Raw genomic sequence first — 24,567 nt, 5'->3', positions numbered from 1 at the left:
ATTCGCAGAGGCTGAATGATTGACAAGAGTATCATGGCATGAAATTTACGAGCTGAAAGAACATCCAAACCGCACATTACCCAATTAAATAATAGAGTGATAAGTCTTTCAACATCTTATCATGATTTATGACCTCCGCGGTGAAGGTGATGATGGGGCTCAAGTTACGCAATGGCCTCGTGGAGTCCATCGTGTTGTGTTTTGATTTGGTCGGTGCTGGTTCACGTGGGGTCAAGGATTGTGAGTTGAGTATAGGTGAAATGGAGATCGGTGTGTCCTGATGATCGACATCTTATGACATTAATCATCACCCATATTTTTGCCTCTCAGGGGCGTTTATGCAAATTATTAATTTTTATCGAAAATAATTAATTTTTTGTCCAAGATGGCAAGGGGGTTCATCGACTTTGCAAAAAAATGAATTTGAAAAGAGATTGATACAAAGGGAGGAAAACAAAGATTATTGACCCATACCATTATGAAATCCTTCAACAACAAAAAAGAGAGAGCATGCAGCCATTTATCAGAGTTCGCACTGGAATTCCCCCTTTTTTAGATATCGCTCATCATTAGTGTCGACTTTAACTTGCTTGTCGGAACTTGCTAATAATATTTTTTAGGGGAGGGGGTGTCAAGTCGTCCTCTTTCTAGACATTTTCAATATTAAATTGGGTGAATTTCGTATCATTCTTACTTTTTACTTTATTCCAACTCCCTTCAAAAATTACCCAAATTCAACTAATGACGCCCTCCCCCTTCCCACCAACCATCCCGTGCTTCACAATCTACCATTTATCTAATTAATGAAAAATAGTATTTTGTGGCATCGTCGTCAAAGCAACTCTAATGAAGCGAAACAAAATCATAAATGTCCTCGAGAAAGAAGTAGAACAGGTGGAACGCTCCAATATATTGTACTCTAGGTAAAGACAAAATCTAATCAAAAAATAAAAGCTATATACGATTGTTCTCAAAGAAAAATTGAAATTGAAATTGTATTCTTAATATATAATCTTTAGACGTACTATATTTTGATCGCTTGATTTGAGGTATATTATCATGTTATCTTAGATTGTCAACCTTGATGTCCCCATGTAGACAATCGATTCGTCCAATTAATTAATTCTGCCATCAACCCCGATCTACCATGCAGGGAGTCGGAGCACACATACGCTCCGGTATTATCGTGCAGGTGTTTTGTTTGTTGCCTAGCAAAGGTTGTATTGTATACACCGTACACGTTGTGTATAGCGAGCTTGCTACACACGATCACATTCCAGCGATTTTCGTCGTTTGCTGCGATTTCGTGAAATTTTATGACAACTGAAATAGAAAAGAGAGTTTTTACCACGAAATAAAATCAAGAAATGGCGTATTACAGTAGAGACCGTGTTGAAGATGGTCTCCCAAGACTGTCTGGTGGAGGAGGAGGAAGAGCAGCAGATTTGCGACTTTTAGACGATGAAATTCAACGTCTTGTTCACAATCGGTCAGCTCCACCTTCTGGATCGCCTAACACCCCGTCCTATGCGAGCCCTATGCAGTCTAGAAAACTGGTACAAGATGTGAGTATTTATTGCTGTACGGATCTGTAAAATTGCATGTGATCTGTGATGGGGGTCAAAAATAAGAGTCAAATGTATGGAATCATCTATGTTGAGACAGTACTGCTCTTCAATTATGAGGTGAATTCACTTAGCTACAGTCTATCTATTTATTAACATAATTTTTTTGCCAATTCCAAATCATAAATAGGGTCTATAGTTGAAAATATTTGAAATTGATGTTTTATTTTATAAATGCCATGAACTGTCAAATGTCAGGCAGACAACATTTTTGTGTACTTCAAATCATTGCAATTTTGATATTAACTTTAGCATATGACGTCATTAGACCGATATAACTCCAGTGTCCGATATGAACTGTTGATCCGCTGAGACTGTACATGTTTATATCTGGCTAGACCGAAAGCTTCAGTCTCTATAATCGTCGGTTGTTCCACTGAGACTACGTCTGGCTCCACTAGACCTCCGGTTATAGAGACTGAACGACTGCCTATGCCAGCCTGTGTTGAACTTATTCCGCTAGATTTTAGCCGCTAGGCCCCTCCCACAAACTTGCCACGGCCGTATTGTTATGCCCCCAAAATCCCCCAAAATGTCATTTTACCTCGTTCATTTCCAATTTTAAATTAGGCCTAGGCTATAATACATCGGTTCCACTTACTAACTTGATTGATATAATCCGTTTAATGGTCCCTTTTAAGGAAATTATCGGTCAAAATCGACATCCATGTTGAAAATCTTGCAAGCCGTGTTAAACTCTCGCTGCCGTCAATCTCATCCCTTCTAGTCTACGCCGAAGGCAAAATGATTATGAAGGAAAAACTGTGATAACGCCATTACGAACGTGTAGATGGCGCACAGTTTTTCCTTCATAATAATTTTGCCTTCGGCGTAGACTAGAAGGGATGAGATTGACGGCAGCGAGAGTTTAACACGGCTTGCAAGATTTTCAACATGGATGTCGATTTTGACCGATAATTTCCTTAAAAGGGACCATTAAACGGATTATATCAATCAAGTTAGTAAGTGGAACCGATGTATTATAGCCTAGGCCTAATTTAAAATTGGAAATGAACGAGGTAAAATGACATTTTGGGGGATTTGGGGGGCATAACAATACGGCCGTGGCAAGTTTGTGGGAGGGGCCTAGCGGCTAAAATCTAGCGGAATAAGTTCAACACAGGCTGGCATAGGCGATCGTTCTGTCTCTATAACCGGAGGTCTAGTGGAGCCAGACGTAGTCTCAGTGGAACAACCGACGATTATAGAGACTGAAGCTTTCGGTCTAATATCTGGCTAGCTCTGCTGACCATGCTGACCGCCTCAATTAATACAAATCTCAGTTTTATTAAAGAACCCCACATATTAGATGGTTATTTCTATTGAATGATATCATATCCTTCATTTATTTGTAAATGGACTAAAACAAATATTTGATAATGGGACAACATAAGCTTCATATTATTGAGGATCTCGCTTTAACATACCGGTATACAATGTATAATTATACAACACTCTTAACTACACCCTGATGATCGATGAATGGTGTCTTGAATTTGTATAACTTTCTTTGTTGTTTTATTATTTGTCGTTTTATTATTTACCACTTCATCAATTCAATGTCTCTCCAAGATTTGTGTATATTTTACAAAATAGATGACAAATTACATACCATAAAATACATTACTGCATTTAGGGTATATGAGGATGACATTTACTCATTGTTGGTTATCTTACCAACTATGTCTAGAATTACAATGAGATGATATATAAAATGCTGTGTTATAATGATTGCTGCTGGGCCTTCTTGTTAATACGATATGTGGATCAAACACTTTGACAAATGAATTGTTTTGACCTCTATGGAATTGCATAGAATCCTCGGCATGGGGTCATACATTTATTGAATTATGATTTCTTTTTTCTTTTTTCTTCTTCAATATAGCTACATGAACAAGTCAAGCTGTACAAAACAGAAGCAGAAAAGAAAGACAAACTCATTCAAGACTTATCAAGGTAAGGTTTTGAACTTATGACTGGGATAATCTATATTTTGAAAATATTAAAGTGTTTTGTATACATGTATATGCATATTCAATTTATTCTGAAACAGAGAGAACTTACCCTATACAGTTATACAAAGAAAGACAAATAAGAAAACATGCTCTGATAATAAATAGAATAGAGCTGTCTTGATAAGTTAAAAAAAAATCAATTATTTAATTTTCAGTATTCTTATATTTATTAATGTTATTTTTTTCTTATTCAGAGGTGACATCTTGGCACACAGGAAACATGTTGCATTTGAAGACAAGGTAAGAAATATGCACACGTACTTATGAAAGGAGGTTATAACAAAAAGTATATTTAAATGATGCAATATAGAAGAATACATATCCTTTGATCATTCAGGTGTCAAAACAATTTAATGGTATTTTGAATCCACGAAGTATTTCAATTGCAAAAATGAAATGATTACTACTTTCATGTAGATGGCTGTTCAGTAATACTTTGGTCTTAGCTTGTCTCTAATTCCTTATTTTAAATGAAAGAAGTGTCATTTAACATACCGTAGCTATTTATAAACCAAAATGAAAGACTTCTTTTGACGAAAGGACTTTAGATGTTTGTAATTGTTACATGTGAATGTTGGCTATCCATAATCTATTTTACAGCAATTATTGATGGATATCTAGGTGAAATAAAAGTATAAAAAGTGCAACTCATTATAAAGGGTATCTTTATCTGTAGCTCAGTAGAGTAAAGAGTAGCAAGAAGCATAATATTAAATTCTTAAAATTCTGTACATGTATATTTTTTTCATTCCCACAGTCCAGCCGTATGTACTCAGATTCCATACTATCTTCTAAGCTCTCACAACTCAAGTTTCAAGCAGAAGCAGCGCCCAAGAGAGACTTGGCTATTCTGCATCTCAAAAATGAACAACTCGAAACTGAGGTAAGAATGACAAGGAATATATTAATAAATTGTCTCTAACCTCTATGTAGTGTGCTTATACAATGGTGATGCCATAGGCAACCGTTATCAATCTAAAAAATCTTAATTTTTTGTGAAGAAAATGTCATTCCCATTTAAAACCGTTAAAGCAAATGTCTTAACATATAGATTTAATTTCAGAAATTATTTTAAATTAATCTTGATGCATGTGTTTTTGAGCAAGTACATGCATGTACGTATGTATGGTGTAGTATCTTATCTGACTACAGTGATATTCTCAAATTGCTTAAGTTCAAACACGCTGATTGAAGAGTCCTGAAACAGTAGCTTTAACTTCTAGTCTGTTTATTCCTTTCTTCAACTTCTTCCGTACTAATCATGACCAGAGATCAACAACCGGACACCGAAGTACGGCCAACAGAGCCTTAGCGACCAGCGGTTCGCTAAACAAACAAATAAACACAAATACAGTGTTAATATTCATTGTCAACAATAAAATGAATCAAACATGACTGACTATCTAGTTAATAACTTCAATATATGCCTACAAAGAATTAGTCTCAACTATACTAATATGAATGTATATACATACAAGGAAATCAATGACATGTAATTTTGTTCATAATTGAATGGAATAATTGTTATTCCATGAACAACTGTACCTTATCAAATCAGTGTTTAAATGGCTGTATTAATTATCAGGATAAGTATCTGAATATATCTAATAGTCTTGCGGTAATGATGGATCATATATGTGATTCGTGACTAATTCATAACAACAACACTAAATATGTAAATGATAAACTGATACAACCTTACAACGTTATAATAACCTACTAAGGATCCCATGCTTAGGCGCAGAGATCATCCAACAACCAAACACAATATAGCTGATGTGTTATATACTGATTGGCAACAAATATATGTGTGAATGACCATGTATCTCACTCTTAGATAGTGAATACAAAGTTAATATTGTTATATCAATCAACCAAACCAATAAAGGGTTCCTTTGAACATAAGCACATAATAATAACATGGAAGATAGAGAGTATATCTCTTGGTATATAGCACATCGATTGAATCTGACTTAACGCCTATCACTGTCAATGTGTGTGTATAAGTATACATGTACAGTATATGCAGTACAATGCTTGATGGAGAGCAAAGTGCCAAATTCCATCACTCTACTTTGAGCTTGAAATACAGAAATATGAATAAGTTATTCAACCAAGTATTATGGTATAAATGACAGCACAGATATAAAGTTTATTAATAATGTAATTTTAGCTTACCAACTGTTTGCAATCCTGGGGACTTTCACAATTTACTGGGAGGAATACTATTCCTTGACTGCTTTCTTCTAAATATACTGCAACTTCTGAATCTACTTTCTCTTGTTTTATTCTTTGGGCGATGCCTCGCCCTTATGACACATACCTTCTACTGGCCGTCATCGAAACTAGGAGCACAAAGGTCAAGTTTGAGGTCAAGTTTGTTTACTCTTAACCCTGCCTCTGTAGAAGGTCATTACCAAACTAGTCTTGCCGCTACATATGGTATGAAGATTCATCATACAGGTTATTGTAAAAAATAGTGTACTACTTCTGCTGTTCATTCAGACACTGCTGAGTGTTGACACCAACTCGCAATCGTCTTGTTGAAGGCATTATTGCTAGTCTCATTTGATTTCTTTAATTCTTCAATTTTAAATAGCTCGCTGAGGCTCAGGCCAAGATTGCTGCTCGTGAACTCCAGCTGAAAGAAGTCAGCTCCCAGTTGGAGCACCAGCAATCCGATGCAGCCCAGCACCTCGCTATCATCCAATCCCTGAGGGATCGCGTGGGTGACCTCAGCAACCAGAGTGGGGTCCTGGAGGGGGCGCACGCCAGGGGCGGGTACACCATCGATGCACTCCAGAAGGAGTCCAGTGCCCAGGCGGAGAGGATACTGGAGCTGGAGGCCAGGATCCGGGACCTGACCACGGAGCGGGAGGACTCGGAACAGAAGTCAAGGATGGTGCAGAGGAAGTTTGATGAGGTGTTCTTGCAGCTGAGGGGAGCCATCAAGCTGGAGAGTGATTCTCCTGAGAAGATGCTAGACAAGGTTAGTCAACAGTAAAGACTACCTCAGTACCAACAATTTTAGTTAAGGACGCTAATCTAGCCGCAAAAATTGACTGTTGAATCAATGATTTTATAGCATAAAGCTTTTGAAAGCCTGACTTTAATATAATAGAGACATTTATATTGTGCAACATATTCACTCAGAGAGTGCCCAAGAAGTTTACAAAATTCAAATATTTACAAGTTTTGGTTTCGCAGTATCTTGCTATTGCAGACTTAAACATATGATACTTTATTGTGAGTGGTTCCTTCAACAATACAGTCCTTTTATACAATGTTTTTTTCAACTCAAGATCCTTTTAAAATACTAGTATACAAATCAAGATGTAAATCATTTCTATTCCATCTCCCATGTTCATTTGGCCTGATTTTTTTGTTTCTTGTCTACCCAATAATTCTATGATAAATGTGCAATATATAACAAAAGCTTTTAAAATTTTGAAGAAAACAATCATATAATTTTGTTTAAATGTTGTGATAGGTGAATGACCTTGCCCAGGAGAACATCATGCTGCGAGGAAGGCTTTCCACATTGAATGAAGCCCTGAACGGCAGTGAGCTTGAGTCTAAGGCCAGCAGAGAGACCATTCAGAGACTGGTGGGAGAGATTGAACGAGAACAGAAGACCTACGTGGAGAAGGCTACCTCAGTGGAAAAGTTGAAAATGGTAAGTGTCTGTCTCTTCAAGTAATATAGGAATTAGGAAAATATAGGTCTATGCTGCCTATAACTCATAGATCTGTGCTGGCAGGGAATGCTGACAGTTAGTCAAGATTCTAATTCAATTGATACACCCTAGAATGGAATTTTTGTGTAATTGAGACTAATTGTTATTGCAGTCTCACTATTGAATTCCATCACAACCCTAATTGAAAATCATTCAAAGAACTGTCCTTCAAACAATTTGTACTTCTGTCCCCATTGAACCCAAGGAACGTGACATTGCTACCCGAGATCGAAACCACCTGGATGCTGAGAACCGATCTCTCCGTGAGCGCCTGGATGCAAGCCAGAGCATGTGGTCTAATCGCAAGCAGGAGCTGGAGGAGAGAGAGGCTAGGTTATCACACCTCAGCAAAGAGTTCAAGACTATCGAGTTTGACTCCCAGGTGGCCAAGACGGAACTCAAGTCTTTCAAGGAGTCCCTGGCTCTCTTGCTCTCGGAGGGAACTTCCAACTGCCAGCTGCATGATGATGTTATCAAGGAGAGAATCAAAGCTCTTCAGATCGCCTCCAGGGAGAATAACACGGTAAGTTACACAGTTATAAATTTCTCTTCCTGTTTTATCATTTCAATGTCTCAATTTCAATCTGTTTTATGGCTATGTTTTACAAGCCTTTTGTTCATTATTTTGTAAGGTCATCTGCATGTACTTTAAGGACATCAATCCTAAGTTGGCTCTCTGCTGAAAACTTATCCTTTGTTTTTCTCAATAAAGTATTTGAAGTGTTAATAGTAATAGTCAATGTCCATCCATCTCTATCAAGCATATTATAGGAAGGGTATGCTTTTATGTACATGACCGATAATTCCACTTCAATCAATCTTGTCTTCCAATGATGAAGGTTGTGAGTTGAACAATTCCAAAGAAAGTACAATACATCATTCTTTGATGCAAGATTTCATTTTTAAATGTTTCTTTGTTTCTTTTCACCCACAGCATGTAGATGCACTGGGAGGCAAAGTGAGACAACTTTCTGAGCAGCTTGAAAGTCAAGCCAACCTTCACCAGGCAGCCATCAGGCGGGCCAGGGAGGCCGAGGGGTGCTTCGATGACTACAAGGACAGGGTCCGGACTCTGGAAGGTGGACTGGCCTCGAGCGATGCCCTCAGGGACAACCTACGAACGGAGAGACAGAAGGTGAGTTTCTTTGACTGTGCTAACCACTGCTGCTTTAGGTGGACTTTAGGTGGACTGGCCTTAAGCTCATCAGAAGCCCAAGAACATTAGTTGCAAATGCCTAGATCTATATGTTAGATCGCATTGGCATGGTTAAAGAAAGCAAGTTGATCACTCTTGTGAAATTTGAGTGTGTTTGTTTACATATGAAGTTGTGAAGTACCAGTAAATAAGAGGTGAACAATATTTAAGATCACCTGTTCTCCATCCAGTTGTCCTTTATATGAAATAGTAGGAAACAGAATTTCAATTTCAACTTTACCCTTTCTATATATTGTGCATGCTTATAATTACATATTCCACATGCCTGTGACTTTTGAATGTGCAACACAAAACTCTTATTAGTATTGGATTGGTACAGTATGTATGTTGATTTCCTTGCAGATAATCATTTGACAAGAAAGAAGAAAAAAAAACTCTAAATCTGTTGAGAAAATTAAAAAAAGGTGCTCCACTTTGAAAAGTGTATTGTGTTTTTAGTTAGAACAAATTAACATTGATTAAGATACAAATAGTAATACTTGTCTTCCATTTGTATCTTTCAGTACATGGCATTCCTGGAGAGGTTGGCAAATGTTATGAACATGGATGCTGTCTGCAAGGATGTTGGTTTTGATATGAATGGTGAGGCACTCCTTGCACGTGCTGAACAGCTTGCCAGTAGAGAGGGTGGTGTCCTGGCCGACAAGAATACTCATGTTTATACACTCCAACGAAAGGTGAGAGAGTAGCTGAACATGTTTTCTTACCCTTTATCTGTATAATTCTAACTGAGTTTTATCCTCCTGAGAGGGGGGAAATGTGGTATAGCATTTTAAAAATCATTCTCTTTTTTTTTTTTGTATATGTACCTGTAAGTAAAATCCACACATTCAGTGTTGTATTTCATGCACAATTTCACCAACCTATAATATTAGAAGCATCTGCAATTATACAGATTTTACACTAAAATCTGTTCAATCAGTGAAATAAAACAACTTTTACCTTACACTGAAAATATCCTCCTGTTGTGATTGTTAGTAGGTTGCAGCATATATTCAAATACCCTTGTTTTCATGCCATGCAGGTTGAAGTTATTTTTCCATAAGTCAATACTTGTCGCTGTCATTCAAGTCACCTTGATTTTGATCTATGTTATTCTCTTTATTTGTTCTTATGCTATATTTTTACCAATCTTCTGAGTGCATCAGTTGGTTGGGTGGAGGGGCTATTACGGTTACAGTGATTGAGTTTGCTCTTTTCTTCCCTGGCTGTCATCTTTTGCACTCAGAATATCGCTACAAAAATTTTACAATAATTTTTGTCATTCTAATTTTGTAATCACCATGATTATATTGCATTATTGTTGTATTTCTTGAAAGTGCTGAATAAATAATAAATAAAATAAATAAATATGCTCCCTCCCATCACCATCAGGTCAAGACCCTGAAGCAACAGCTGGAGAGCAAGGACCTTCACCTGGATCTCATGCGTAAGAAGGTGGCTAACCTGGAGGAAGGGGTGATGGGACGCTCCAACATCCAGAAGGACAAGGAGGAGATGGAGTGGAGCTACAAGAAGCTAGGCAATGAGAACGACAGGCTCCGTTCGGAGCTGGCCCGTGCTAAGAAGATTGTGGTGGAGCTCAAGGCAGAGATGATGGATGTCAGCAACATCAAGGTGAGTGCATGATCAGACATTGAAGGCTCATTCGGAAAAATAGTTGTAAACCATTCATTTTTACAATGTGTAAATGAATGATAACCTCGCGGAACAAAAGTCCTATGCAAATTCACTGAGCTCTGTGTCATAAGATACACAAATATAAAGCGTACTACACTTATTAAATTTACGTCATCATGAAAAAACACAATGGTTTACTGCGTCATATGTGAGTAAAGCCATACTTTGGTGATATTCTCTCCAGGTATTGTGATAATATGATATACATTGTATGTTCATTTACTTCATTAGCATTGGAGTGCTAGGTCACAGAGATGAAAAGTAAAAATGTGTAAAACACAGATCATAGCAGTTTGGTGTAGCATATCAAATCAACTACACACTCAAATGAAAAAGAATATATCACCAAAGATGTGGGGATAGGATTACAATGTAGGTTGTAATTAGGATAAGGTTAGATACCGGGTTGGGGTTATAGAATTATGTAAATGTTGAGTCTAGAGTTGAAGTTAGGAATTCGGCTTGGATTAAAAATGGACTGGAGAAATCGTCAGTGGAGCATCTTTCATACAATAAGATTAATTTTTAGTAGAAGATGTCAGCCAAATCTTGACATCAGATTATTGGTAGAATCCTCGTCCAATTTATTGTAGTTATGTTTTATTTTTGTTTATCCAAGATAAGGTGAGAAAAGTGTAGCATGAATTTATAGTTCCAGTGAGGCAATTTTAAGGCCAGATGGTTCATTACATTGAATAATATAATATTAATATTATTTAAGATTTATATAGCGCTGGTATTCAAATACAGTTTCTAAGCGCTTTACAAAACAAGTGAAATGAAAAGTATGGTTAAACTAAATATGTAATGAGGATCAACAAGAAACGTGAAATGAACAATGCGCTTAATTTAGACGAATTACTTAACTAACAATGTATAACAATAACGTGATAATGAAAAATGAAAATGTAAATACAATAATTGAAGATTGCATTCCTATTTTGCCTTGTATTTCATATTCTGTATCTCCCCTCTTTTCATGTTTTAGCTCTCCTCGATGCACCAGAATGCCACCATAGAAGAGCTGCAGAAGATAGTAGAGAAGTTGGAGAAGATCAAGGAGAAACAAGCTCGTAAGCTTGCCGGGATGAAGCAAGAACTGGACTTCACCGAGCATGAGGCCAACGAGACCAAGGTCCGCTCCGAGCATTCCATGGGTTCTATGACCGAGGAGCTCCATGCCACCAAGCTGCTGCTGTCCGACATCCAACGTCGAGATCAGCAGCTGACGGACTTCAGACAGGTCATCGCCAGGATGCTGGGGATGGATGTTGCCGTCCTGGCCGTTCCTGACTATGAGATCATCGCCAGGCTTGAGAAGGTGATCCAGGCGCATCACTCACATGCTATCACCAGTCTTGGGATGGAGAATACCCTGACAGACATGGAGAGAGGGTTCAAACAAGGCTACCATGAGTCATCCACTCTCCTTGCCGGGAACACCAGGATGAGCAGGTCAGGGACACGCACTCTATCACCTACCAGAAAGAAGGTTGTTCGTACTGAAGTCTACTAAAAGCTGAAATCACCTAAACGTTATCTAATAAGAGAATAATATTGTTTCTTTCTAATAAATGCTCTCAAATATTGACAAATTATATAATATTTTTCTCTCTAATCTGGAAAATAGAAAGAAGTAATGATTGGATTCTCTTGTGTATAAAGTTGTGAACAAAACCAAGGTGCCAGAATTGAACAAAATTGCCACTGAGTCAGAACAGTACCTTTCAAATGTCACTAATGTACATTTTGTGAGTTACTTTTTATGCCTCCGTTACGAAGTAGCCGGAGGCATTATGTTTTCGGGTTGTCCGTCCGTCCGTCCGTCCGTCCGTCCGTCCGTCCGTCCGTCCGTACGTCTGTACGTACGTCTGTACGTACGTCCCGTTCTCGTGATCACGTTATCTGAAGAACGGATCAATGGATTCCTACCAAACTTTGGTCATTTATGTATCTAGCAAAGTCGATGAACTGATTAGATTTTGGGGTCACGAGGTCAAAGGTCAAAGGTCACAGGGCTCATTATGTATGCAAAAACAGCTCGTGATCGCGTTATCTGAAGAACCGATTGATGGATTCCTGCTAAACTTTGGTCATGTATGTATCTTGTAGAGTCGATGAACTGATTAGATTTTGGCGTCACGAGGTCAAAGGTCAAAGGTCACAGGGCTCATTATGTATGCAAAACGGCTCGTGATCGCGTTATCTGAAGAACCGATAGATGGATTCCTGCCAAACTTTGGTCATGTATGTATCTTGCAGAGCCAATGAACTGATTAGATTTTGGGGTCACGAGGTCAAAAGTCAAAGGTCACAGGGCTCATTATGTATGCAAAAACAGCTTGTGATCGCGTTATCTCAAGAACCGATTGATGGATTCCTGCCAAACTTAGGTCATGTATGTTACTTGCAGAGCCGATGAACTTATTAGATTTTGGGTAACGAGGTCAAAGGTCAAAGGTCACAGCGCCCATTATGTATGCAAAAACAGCTTGTGATCGCGTTATTATTAGAACAGATTGATGGATTCCTGCCAAACTTAGATCATTTATGTATCTTGCAGAGCCAATGAACTGTGTAGATTCTTGGTTCATAAGGTCCAAGGTCATGGGCTCATTATGTATGCAAAAATAGCTTGTGAACGCATTCTCATTAGAACTGACAGATGGATTACTATTTAACTCTGGATATCTTGCAGAGCCAATGAGCTGAGTAGATATTAGGATCATGAGGTCAAAGTTCAAAGGGTCATATATGTATATGAGAAATTGTTTGTAATCACGATATTCTGAGAACCTGTTAATGGATTACAATTGAACTTGAATTTGAAAAATTTCTTCCGTTTTGGTTTGTAAAATTGCTCTATGACGGAGGCATCATTTTCGACTGCGCGCAGTCGAATTCCATCTAGTTTGTATCATAACACAAATACAATATTCAAAACCTTCTTGTCATACTGTCATTTAACAGTTACTGTACTTCAGGGGTTTTGGGGTGGGGATGCTGGTTGGAGGGTCTTGGAATGTCATTACTCATGGGTTTAAAAAAATTTGATAAAGTCGTCTTCAGGGAAGAGTATATTATGGCTGAACATATTTGCTTGTGTGTTTGTAAATGTTTTGTACAATATTGCATGTCTTATCAAAATGGATTCAGTATGAAAATTCTGAAAGAGTAGAATTCTATATGTAATTATTTGTATAAAGCTGCATATATATTGGGTATTCAATGTAGAGAAATACTGTATTCACATTTGTATGAAATTATGAATGAGTATAGATGCACGTTGACATGTAATTTTTAATTTATTGAACTATTTATTAGAAAGACTGTTCATAATTAATTTGTGGAGACATTCGATATTAAAAAGTATGACAATCACATCATGTTTGATAATTGTGTTCCCTGGATATTTAAAGCACAATATATCTATGCAGGAAGGGGAGGAAAACAGCTAGTAGAATGATTTTGTTTTCTCTTTTTTTTTGGGGGGGGGGGAGGGGTGTCAAATGTAAGACACCATATATTCAGAAGATGATCAACATAGTGTAAACATCTTTTTTGGGGTAGAAATGGATTTGAAATAGATTTTTAATTTGTGCCAAATATTTTTAATTTTGTTTAAAAAAAAAAAATGCATGTGACAAGTACATTTATTTTTTCCAATTATATTTATGTAAATACATCTGTTAGAATTAATAACAATCTTCTTGTATGTGCATTCTGACGGTATAAAACTAATTTTGGTGATTCAAGGATAAATTAGGGGGGGGGGGGTACATAATATTAGCTAAAAGGTAATGTTTCAGTTTCTGTTATGCTTGTTTCTATTCAATTGTTATATGTTATGTTATTACCAAAGACTCATGTGAGCACATACCTCGTTTGTGAAACAAACTTGGACATGTACAGTAGCATGATCAATAGTCCTATTATAACAGTACTTGGTGAAGTAGATTTTAATGTTCTATCTATCTCCCCCTCTCCCACACTGCTCATCATTTCTCACACTTACTCGCTCCTGTTATTGTACTTATCATCATCAAATATCTCACTCGTTCACTTCCTTGTTTAGAGCACTGCCTGCCTTTTCCCCATTTGTATTGACCTACATGTAAGAGCAGGTTACCATTTTTCAGGAAGGATCGCATTTGATGTGTATTCCATAATCACCTTGAGATCATGTTAGATATTGATTACCTCTATTCATAGAGCAGATGTTTATACCACAGTGATTAAGTAATTCTCAGGGATATTGCTAATATGATTAATTCTAAGTATTATTCTTTCTGTTTTCTATCTGAAGATCTTGTTTCATATCACCTTGTATTGTCTTGTAGTGTTGATATCATAAGAAAGAAATATCGACCCATTCAGAATTATGTTAATAAACTAACTTACCTGTACAGCATTTCCAGTTTAACTTTACATGTAACATGTTTGTCCTGCCTGTTGATAACTGTACAGGCATTTGCATACTTATTTCTCATTTTTTGAAAAGTGGTGTTTTACATGTACGGTGTGGACACAAAGTCCAAATGTGATCCCCCTCAAAGTTTTGTTACCTATTGGTTTCAGTGTCTTTACATAAGAGCCTCTTGTCATGCTTGTGTCTTGATATTTGAATTTAAATGGTCACAATTTCCTACAGGGCAGTTGACTACCATATTGCATTGCATATGGAAATTGTGTTTTTTTGAATATGTAAAAATGGTATGATGTTCTCTTATCATTTTTTTAAAAATCTCATCATATGCAGTCATTTAAAAATGTTTGCAACCATTTAATGTAAAAGTGAATCATCTGGTTTTTTTTTAAATAGTTGTTACTCAAAATACAGTGTTTGTAAACTACTTTAAGTTAAAAACTGCTTTTGTGTTTTACATGCATGTTTGATCCTTTGTGATGTATACATATGTATATATTTATAGTGTGTTTGTGCATTTTAAGTAGGGAAATGCATTTTCATAAGGTATTTAAGATATAGTGACAACGTGCAATCAAACATTCCTTTGTTCATTCGTGTTTATGACTGTAGATAGATGTACGAATTTGTGATGTACATGTATGCAAATTGTATAGTGCTTTATGCATAGATTAAAAAGTAGTATTAACAAAAACAAGATATTGTATTTGATATGTGTTGTTCATAACTGATCATGAGGGGGTGAGTGACTAAGTGGGGGTGCTGCATGGGGCAATGGAGATAGCAGGTGTTCCTTTGAAATGATAACCGAAGGTGAATGGTCAACATTAAAAAACACTAAAATTCTTATCTTAAATGTTAAAAAGAAGAACAGCTTTCATTTGCCACCTTGTTGCCATCATCATTTATCACCGAGTTAGACTCTCTTGAAGGTGGCCGGTAGAAACTAAAAAGCCCACTTTTTCACATGTTATGGTTCGAATTACACATTCCAAACAACGATAACGCCCATTTCATTTCAATAACAATTTGTATCCATTCCAAATTTCGTTGACTTCCTGAATTGCTGAAGGCATTCCGGACAAAAGGCATGCATGGATGAGTGCATTGTTATGTAACAGGGTGTGTGTTGGTGCTGCAATGTCGGGTATGCACTCAACATTCAGTAATGTCAGGTGGATGGAGTGTGGTTTTAAACTTTACTGGCAATAGCAAATGTTGAGAAGAGCTGTCCAGGACATGTAAAGTAGTTGTAGGCTGGTGCCGAGAGGGGAGGTGGACCGTACGTTGAATGTCTTGGTGCTTAGAAAAATATAAGGTAAAAGAATATATAACTCATTCCTGAATTTTTAAACACGTTTTCATTATTCCAAGGTGCATTCCTTTTTACATTGATTTTCCAAACTTACGATTTCGAAGGGAAAAGTGTGTTTTGCACTTATATGCAAGAGTACCTAACGCAGTAATACATGACATTGATGATGCAAACAATGTGCGGAATGAAAGTGGAAAAGTTACTCTTATCCTCTGTTTAACATTTAAGATATTGAATTGTATAGTTTTTTGTTTAAAAATGACCTTTAAAACTAAGGTTACCTTTGTGGGACCACATTGTAGGTTGTATGGGGGGAGATCCTCGATTATTAAAACAAAAATAAAGTCTTCCTAAAGTCTAAGCCTAAATTGATTGAGGAAGCATAATTATGAACGAATAAAAGTAGGATCGCTGAAATGGATAAGATTCACTAAGAACAAAGGTTGTTTCATTCAATTTTGGAAAATGAACGAAAAGCTACTCTGACTGCATTCATTTGCCGACATAAAATTGGGAAAATCTGCAAAAAAATAGTGCTCAGAGACTTCGGTACTAAGCACCGTTTTTATTATTATTATTATTTTCGCAGTTAATCTGTAGTTTGCCGACAAAATGGTTGCTCCCACCATCCCCTCTACCAACTTTTGGCAACTACCCCGTTTTAAGATCACGAGAGTGAAAGTATTTTAAGAGTTGATAGGTTGTGCATACAATCTATTTAATGAGCAATTATAGATCGAGAGTGAAACATAGTCGTTAAGATGATTACTTGGCCGGTGATTATGATTTAGCCGCTTATATCAGTCACCTAATTATGAGTGAGGCACTACACTATATAGGTGTTAGAGGTGCAAACACGATTTAATAAAACATGATATGGCGTTATGAAAATTTCCTTTTATTAAAAGAGTGGACGTTCTAAACATCAATAGGACGGTATACACGGATAACATGTCATTTGGTCAAAGCTTTTATATTAAAAAGAATTCCTTTGCATTGCAGGCGTAACTGCTTGCTTGCTTTCACTATGATTTTTCCAGACTTTGTGAAACCCATGTCCGACATGCTATCATTTATGACGTATATGGATGAACGTAGCCTACATTCTAACAAACTTAAATTGCATGTCATTAATGTTTGTATCACTTTACAAAAATAACATTTGTAATTGTCATGATTGTAGACACAACGACCCTGAAACTCTGATATGAAAACGACACGATAGGTTTGAATATGTTACTTGAGTACAAAAAAAAATCGGTTAAGAAATCTTAAAGATAGAGACTGCTATATACAGAAATATACAGGAATATTTTTGATATATTAATAACAAACATGTTGGGGATACTTTAAAACGCATTTGACAGTGTTTCACTTTGAACAAAATGCATAAGGTTAATTCGAATTATCACCTGATTCCTTTTTGCTGCCTAAAATTCATTATGAATTAAATAAGTATTGATTAAATCAACAACAACAAATCATAATTAGTTAAGTTTATTGTTCTTGTTATTATGATATCCTTTTCTCTTCCATACTCAGTGATCACTCTTTCCTTTGATGAAAACCAGTTAGTGTTATTAGAGACGAGACATTCCCACAATATTAGCGTGAATAATAATAACAAATTAAAGCATTTTTAAATACATCAATAGTTAAAATAACAGGTGCGGAACGATATTTAAGATGAACATTCAGTCAAGAGGTGATTATAACATACCAAACTGTGTTCTTCATTGTAGAAAGAAGGCAAATACAAAACAAACAAAACAGATAAAAAGATGTGCAGAAACTGATCTATTGATTCTATTAACACCATCCTTTCCATCGCTGCCACTATGAGAAATTAAAATCGTTCTCAATATTATTCATTTTTAAAAATGTGTAAGAAAAGTATCCTTCTTATTATTATTCATTCAATTTCATTGCCAATAAAATGACCATGTTAAAAAGTTACACAATTATATTGTGACAGAGTAATCATTAAATAGATAACAGAACAATACCTCACTGCTATACATGTTTATTACGTCACCATTACGGTTCTAATGATGGTTACAACTGATATACAAAGAGTATATACTAGTATGAATGCCTAAAGAAGAGCTACAAGAGCAATTAATTTTTTACAATTTGTACAATTCTTTCAGGTCAATTTATGAGATATATAGGTCAGGTAAACAATGCATCAAATGAACATTATCCCAAGCCATAATTTCCGAAATTGACAGAGTTTTTAATTCATTCACACTATCACATTTTATCAGATTGGAGAGCCTCAGGCAAGAGGCTAATGAACTTTTGAATAAAAGGGATTGGACACTGTTTTTTAAATGACAAGCATTCTCGTGTTTTTAGCCATTGAATTTGGTAACGATAAAACCGATATCATACAGTTATTTACAAATACACTTTTGCATACAATAATATTGAACAAAGCTCGTTTTGTTTTAGCCATTGAATTCGGTGACAATTGAACCAACATCATACAGTTTTAAAAAACATACCTTTGCGAGGTAAAAATTAAAAATTAAAAACTTAAAATCTTAAAAGGATTCGTTTGAAAAAAAGAAGAAAAAAGTATGTTTGAAATCAATGTACTATACGCGAAGCTATGACCCCCAGAATAATGTTCGAGAAGAGTGGATGAAAATGAAAAAATCAATACGACAACAAAATTACCAAACCTTGTATTATAACCTCCGACTCTTAATCTAAATCGCGATATTAGAATAGCGGGCATCCCTCTGCCGAATACGTTCCCTACTGACCAGTGAATCAAGAAAGTCTACAACCCATGAGGCCACTTTGATGATTTTGCGGTACGAGAGAGCGACGCATGTCGACGTGACCAACAGACCCGTCCAAGCGAAGACCAGACCAATTGAGGATCTCGGTACGATGTCACCGAACCCGATGGTGGTGACAGAGATGTAGAGAAAGTAGAGGGACGTGGGGAAGGACCAACCTTCGATCATGCCGAATCCGGGAGCGGTGAAGACGATGTAGCTCCAGAATATGATAGGAGGCAGGAAAATGGGGACGTCGTTCAGCAGTTCGTCGTCGTCGATCTCGCCTTCGTGCCCGCAGTTTACTACCTCGACTACGGGTTCGTCTACATGTAGGTTGTCAGCCCCATTTGACCTATGCACTTCATCATCAGGAGAAATATTGACCTCGGTCAGATCTAGCTCTCGGTTGTTCTCTCCATCGGACTCCATCCCACCGCTGCCATCGGCTTCTGGGGGGATTTGGGATCTTCGTCGGATGCTGTTTCGTCGCTCCAGGCCGCGCTTCTTACCACACCTGCAGCATTTTTTTGCCAACTTATTGAACGTTTTCATGATGGAAATGGCTGACAGGCGACCGAGGTCGGCAAGGAGAAGGATTGTTAGGGGGATTCCGATACTGGAGTAAACGATGCAGAGGAAAGTCCCAACAAATGTATGAGGAACAAGATGACCATATCCTGCAAAGGATCATAAAAATATATATACCTATTACAGAACAGTGGAACGATTTTGTAATTACTTCCAGAATTATCTGATAAAACTTCTGACACTGCTATAATACGTACATGAATTTAGGATTGACACAAATCACACAACTATAATATTTCTAACAAGTCTAGTTAGCATTTCATAACGGCCGAATCACTAACATTGTAAACTAGGATGGAAATCACAGGACGGCCTTATAAGATGCAGGAAACCGTATTTTGATACAAACAGGAACGTTTGAAGGACTGCTGATACAAAGAAAAGCTGATGCTATAATGACATGAAGCCGTATAGCTTTCGACTATGACGACGAGTTTAAAGACAATAGGATCCACCCAAGCTGAGCAATTACTTGAGATCTGTATTCTTTAAAAAGTACATTGATGTGATGTATGTCTTACCAATTGTCGAAATAGTAGTCATGCAAAACAGCATGGCGTTACCAAAAGTCCACTCCTCTCCGAGCACCACTGTCTTGTTATGATAACTTTCCATCTCGCCGGGATGTTCAATGGCGTACACCAGGGTCTTGAGTCTGACAATGACTTCATCCATGTTCGTGTTGTTTCCGTAGGCCTCGATGAGCATCTCCTTGGCCATCTTGACATTGCTTGCCTCCTCGGCCACGAGTTGATTGTACCGAGGACCTTCGATCATGGAGAAGACCAGACCGCCGAAGAGGAGATAGAAGATGTAGGCGAGGATGAGGATCAGTCGTGGTACGACCCGCCCCACGGCCCTGCAACAAGATTTTCCGTTCACTGTCATGGCGCGTAGAATCTGATCACTCTCTCAAGATCTGTTCAAATCTGTTTCATGAATAAAAAAAATAAAACAACAACAATTTTTAGACTAATGTTGACCCCAACTTACCCCTCATCATCATCTCCTCTGTCCCTCTCTCTTTCTCTCGATTTTTGCATTTCGATTTAAGCAAGTGCCCTATATAGAGCTACACCATGATGATTTATATGCATTATTAAATGTGTCTTAAAATTTTCAGGGTTTCTAGCATTTCTTCAAATACAGTTCATGTGCCATATCAAAACCAGTTGACAATCACGGTACAGTATGTGGATTTATATGCAAGTCTCGTTCATCTTGTTTTTGTTGACTGCATGCTAAACATCGATATATAAGCTATTCACATTGTTATTGCATCCATTACAAATGTTTATCGCATTATAAAATACAAATGATAATTAAAAAGGAATAGCATCTCATTCAGTCTTGTACCGACCAAGAAAAACATTGACTGATAAGTGAGATGAAAACCGTACGAATGATATCCACTTACAAAATAATAAATCGCTTACATCCGTATGTCTGCTTGCCGAAATGGTAATGACTAATACAATCAGTCCTCATTCCTGTAACTGCCTAGAATGGATGTTATTTTGTAGGTTTCATACTGAAGAAACCATACAATAACTTAATGGTATATCTGCCATGCAAAACAAAGTGCAGCCATGAGTCTGAATTATACATTTAGGTCAGTAGGGTCACCATGGAAACATGACGCATTGACATAGTCGATGCAACGATTGCATGCATGAAGGCGCGTTCTTTTCAATCAATTTTGATCATGATGATAGTTGTATGACCGTGGCAGCTGGCATCATCAATATTTCCATACATCAGAATGATGTGGAGATGAAGTGGTATAGTGCTCCACTCACTTGACTCTCAATGTAACGCTAGAGGGTTGCTTTTTAAAAGATCTTTTTTTTTATGACAATTTATTTTAGTGAGACTTTTTAGTAATCTTGTCGACTTCATGAACCATAAAATTATGTTTAAAAAAAAATACAACTAGATCTCGTTACTATACCTGACTGGAGATAGCAGGTACCCAAAATGGAATCGAGATTTTCTGAATACAAGGTGGTGGTAATTGCCCGAACATTGGTAATTTGAGAATTCTCAAGGGAGTGGGGTGTTTCCATCCCGGTTATGTCTCATAAAGAAACCAATTATCTCCATTTTGATGTTTGAAATAGAAAATAATTATATTTGATCGGAACGTATCCCTGTAATGCCCCTACTCTTAATTTAGGGGGAAATCGTATCCTTGACAAGGCCAATAACCTTTCCCCACACCACGCCCCTCTCTAATCAATTACTGTTATGTGTGTATAGGGGGATTGTTTTGGCATAAACAGACAACCTTCTACAGCCCCTCGGCTTTGTCCCTAGGAAAATAGAGTTACATAATTCTTGCTAAAGAGACCCGGGGGTTTTTCTTTTCAAATCTAGCAAACAGTGGGGGTTTCATACTATCTATTCTTTTCTACCCTTGACCAAAGAATAAGAAATGCCATTATTAGCGAAAGAGAGAGTGGAAGACAGAGAGAGAGACAAAAAAATTAAAAGAAATGGAGAGAAATAAATGCATAAAGAAAGAGGGAAAGAAAGAAAGAATGAGAAAGGGTAGGAGGAAGGAGAGAAGTAGTAGTGGGTGTTACGATGTAGAGTATATACATGTATCATTCGGTTCGGTTGGTTTTTTATTATTCTGATCATAATTATTTGAAAACAAGGCCAAACATATCATTCTTTATCTCCATGGGGGACATGCAAACAACGCAAAACAAAACCTCTTTTTGTAATACTACTTTTTATTGTCTGTACATTTTGCGGGCAAGGAGTTCCAGTCAGTAACTTCTGTGGTTTACGTTTGTATTCTTGATGCCCATCAATGACACCATTGAAGTCTTTTCCATCAGTATAGAGGAAACTGCTGGATGATCATGCATTCAGAGAATGTGTGCATATTAGTATACATGTACATTTTGTCGACCGCCAAATGCATATTGTTGGCAAAATACTGATATTAGTTCTCGTAACTTCTGAGATGTCAATAATTAGTGGTATCTATTATTTATTTGTACAGATTTTTCCAAAGCATTTGACCGATTAGATCACAATATTTTGATTAGGAAATTGATTGATCTCAATGTCAGACCTTTTATTATAAATTGGATAATAAGTTTTTTAAAACAACGTTCTCAGTGTGTAAAATATCAAAATGTTTTTTCTGAATATGTAACCACCCATGCCGGGGTTCCTCAAGGTACGAAGTTAGGCCCAATTTTATTCTTAATTATGTTCAATGATGCTTGCCAAGATCAATCGTTGTTATATTTTAAATATGTTGATGATCTTACTTTACTTGAAGGTCGAACTGTACAGAAACAATCAATATTACAACATGTATTAGATAATTTATTAGAATGGACAGAAAGTAATCACATGAAACTGAACCCCAAAAAATGTACTGCAATGAGAATTACATTCATGAAAAATCCATCTATTCCTGAGACTTTTAGTATTGGTGACTCACAATTGTTATATTTAAAATCTGTAAAAATTCTGGGAGTCTACATCCAGCAAAATTTGAAATGGGACACCCACATAAATGAAGTTTTAAAAAAGTGCAATAGAAAACTATACATGTTTAGAATGGTTAAGCAATATAAGTTACCAATTCCTGACTTAATACAAATATATGTTGGTTACATTCGTCCTGTTTTAGAGTATTGTGCACCTGTTTTTAATGGAGGTCTTACCTTAGAGCACATACAGAATTTAGAAAGAATTCAGAAAAGGGTATGTAAAATCATTTTAGGAAAAAGTTATAATAATTATGAAGACGCTTTGAAACGATGCCAGCTTGAACGATTACAAATAAGGCGTGAAAAACTATGTGTTGTTTTTGCTGAATCTCTAATTAATAACCCACAATGCAAAGGCTGGATTCCTGAACGAAAAATTGTTGGCATGTCATTACGAAATAAACACAAGTATAGTCAATATAAATGCAGAACCTCTCGTTTTAAACAAAGTGCAATACCATATTTTATTGATCTTCTTAATAATAATCGCTGATTGTTTTAAGCTTTTCTTTTCAAACCCAACTTCTTTTTAATTTGTATATATGAACAGTTGTCTTTTTAACCAGACCAGTATTTTATCTGTCATGGTTTCATTGTATGATAATGTAGATATGTTTTGTGAATGGATATTCTTTCCTATTTATATGTATCCCTGATCTTGTAAACACATACATTTCAGCTTTTTAGCTGCAGCATGTGCATCATTGTACTGTATGTTTTTCGAAATAAAACCTTGAATTGAATTGAATTGAATTGAATCTAATTAAGTTATACTCACTCAAAAAGTTGATGCAGTTTCTATGCTTGGCACCGATGAACACCCAAAACGGTCACCCGACCTGCCTGAAAACACGACCTGCAATGGCGGACAGACTCCAAAACGGTTTATGCTCCTGTAAACATGGGCAAGTCTTCTCCCCCTCTTTTGTTATTCGGGGGCAGACACAGGAGAGAAAGTCTCGCTCTGAATGGGAGAAAAGCACTGGACCAAACGGAACCCCTTGTTCCTTTATCCTCCGTTAATACCAGTGACCTCACGATCCATTCATTTCGACGGCACCGATCCGCTAGAATCATAATACGCCGTGGGGCCCTCACAGCACGCGCCATGATACTAACAAAATAGAAATTTACTACATTTTACCTTGTTTGAAGGAGAGAAAGAGAAGAGATAGAGACGGAGGGAGAGAGAGAGAGAGAGAGAGAGAGAGAGAGAGAGAGAGAGAAAGAGAGAGAGAGAGAGCGAGAGAGCGAGAGGACAAAAGAGACAGACACAAACAGGGGCAAAGAACTTAAGATTGGGTAAGGGGTAGGACATAACTTAATTTTTCTTTTTTCTTTCTTTTTTGTTTAACTGAGGGGAAGAGAAGTGCGATTGGACCACCTTGAACTCCGCAAGAATTTTGTAAGTATGTTAACCAATCGCTGAAAACAAACTTTCAACACGTTTCAAGCTTCAGGGCTAGGGCCGAAAGAGTAAAGGGGAAAAGATTATGACTGCATGTGCACTTGCAAAACTCCAAGGAAATTGTTTGCCTTATGAAATGCGAGAACCTTGCTTTCTCTACAATATTGAAGACTGGCGGGCATTAGGACATATTTCAAAAGTACGTCTGGAAAATGAGATCTCGACATTTTGTTTTGTCTCTACCATCCGTT

The 24,567-nt window shown here is 37.0% G+C and overlaps 2 protein-coding genes across 2 annotated transcripts; one reads left to right on the top strand and one right to left on the bottom strand.

Moving 5' to 3' along the window:
- Positions 1-1,187: 1,187 nt before the first annotated feature.
- On the top strand, positions 1,188-12,034 carry LOC593727 (coiled-coil domain-containing protein 170). Its single transcript, XM_030998312.1, has 11 exons — positions 1,188-1,565; positions 3,511-3,581; positions 3,835-3,880; positions 4,398-4,523; positions 6,240-6,629; positions 7,131-7,316; positions 7,582-7,899; positions 8,311-8,511; positions 9,096-9,269; positions 9,967-10,209; positions 11,261-12,034. The coding sequence occupies exons 1-11, from the start codon at positions 1,368-1,370 to the stop codon at positions 11,786-11,788; spliced, it is 2,481 nt and encodes an 826-aa protein (XP_030854172.1). The 5' UTR covers positions 1,188-1,367; the 3' UTR covers positions 11,789-12,034.
- Positions 12,035-16,855: 4,821 nt separating this feature from the next.
- LOC593738 (TWiK family of potassium channels protein 18) lies at positions 16,856-23,817 on the bottom strand. The gene is made up of 3 exons (XM_793206.5): positions 23,687-23,817; positions 19,915-20,322; positions 16,856-19,482 (listed from the first exon to the last, which is right to left on the bottom strand). The coding sequence occupies exons 2-3, from the start codon at positions 20,279-20,281 to the stop codon at positions 18,728-18,730; spliced, it is 1,122 nt and encodes a 373-aa protein (XP_798299.1). The 5' UTR covers positions 20,282-20,322; positions 23,687-23,817; the 3' UTR covers positions 16,856-18,727.
- Between the last annotated feature and the right edge of the window lie 750 nt (positions 23,818-24,567).

This window comes from Strongylocentrotus purpuratus, unplaced genomic scaffold (genome assembly GCF_000002235.5).
Source record: "Strongylocentrotus purpuratus isolate Spur 01 unplaced genomic scaffold, Spur_5.0 spur5_scaffold_5, whole genome shotgun sequence".
NCBI lineage: Eukaryota > Metazoa > Echinodermata > Echinoidea > Camarodonta > Strongylocentrotidae > Strongylocentrotus > Strongylocentrotus purpuratus.
This window is presented reverse-complemented; position numbering and strand designations above follow the sequence as displayed.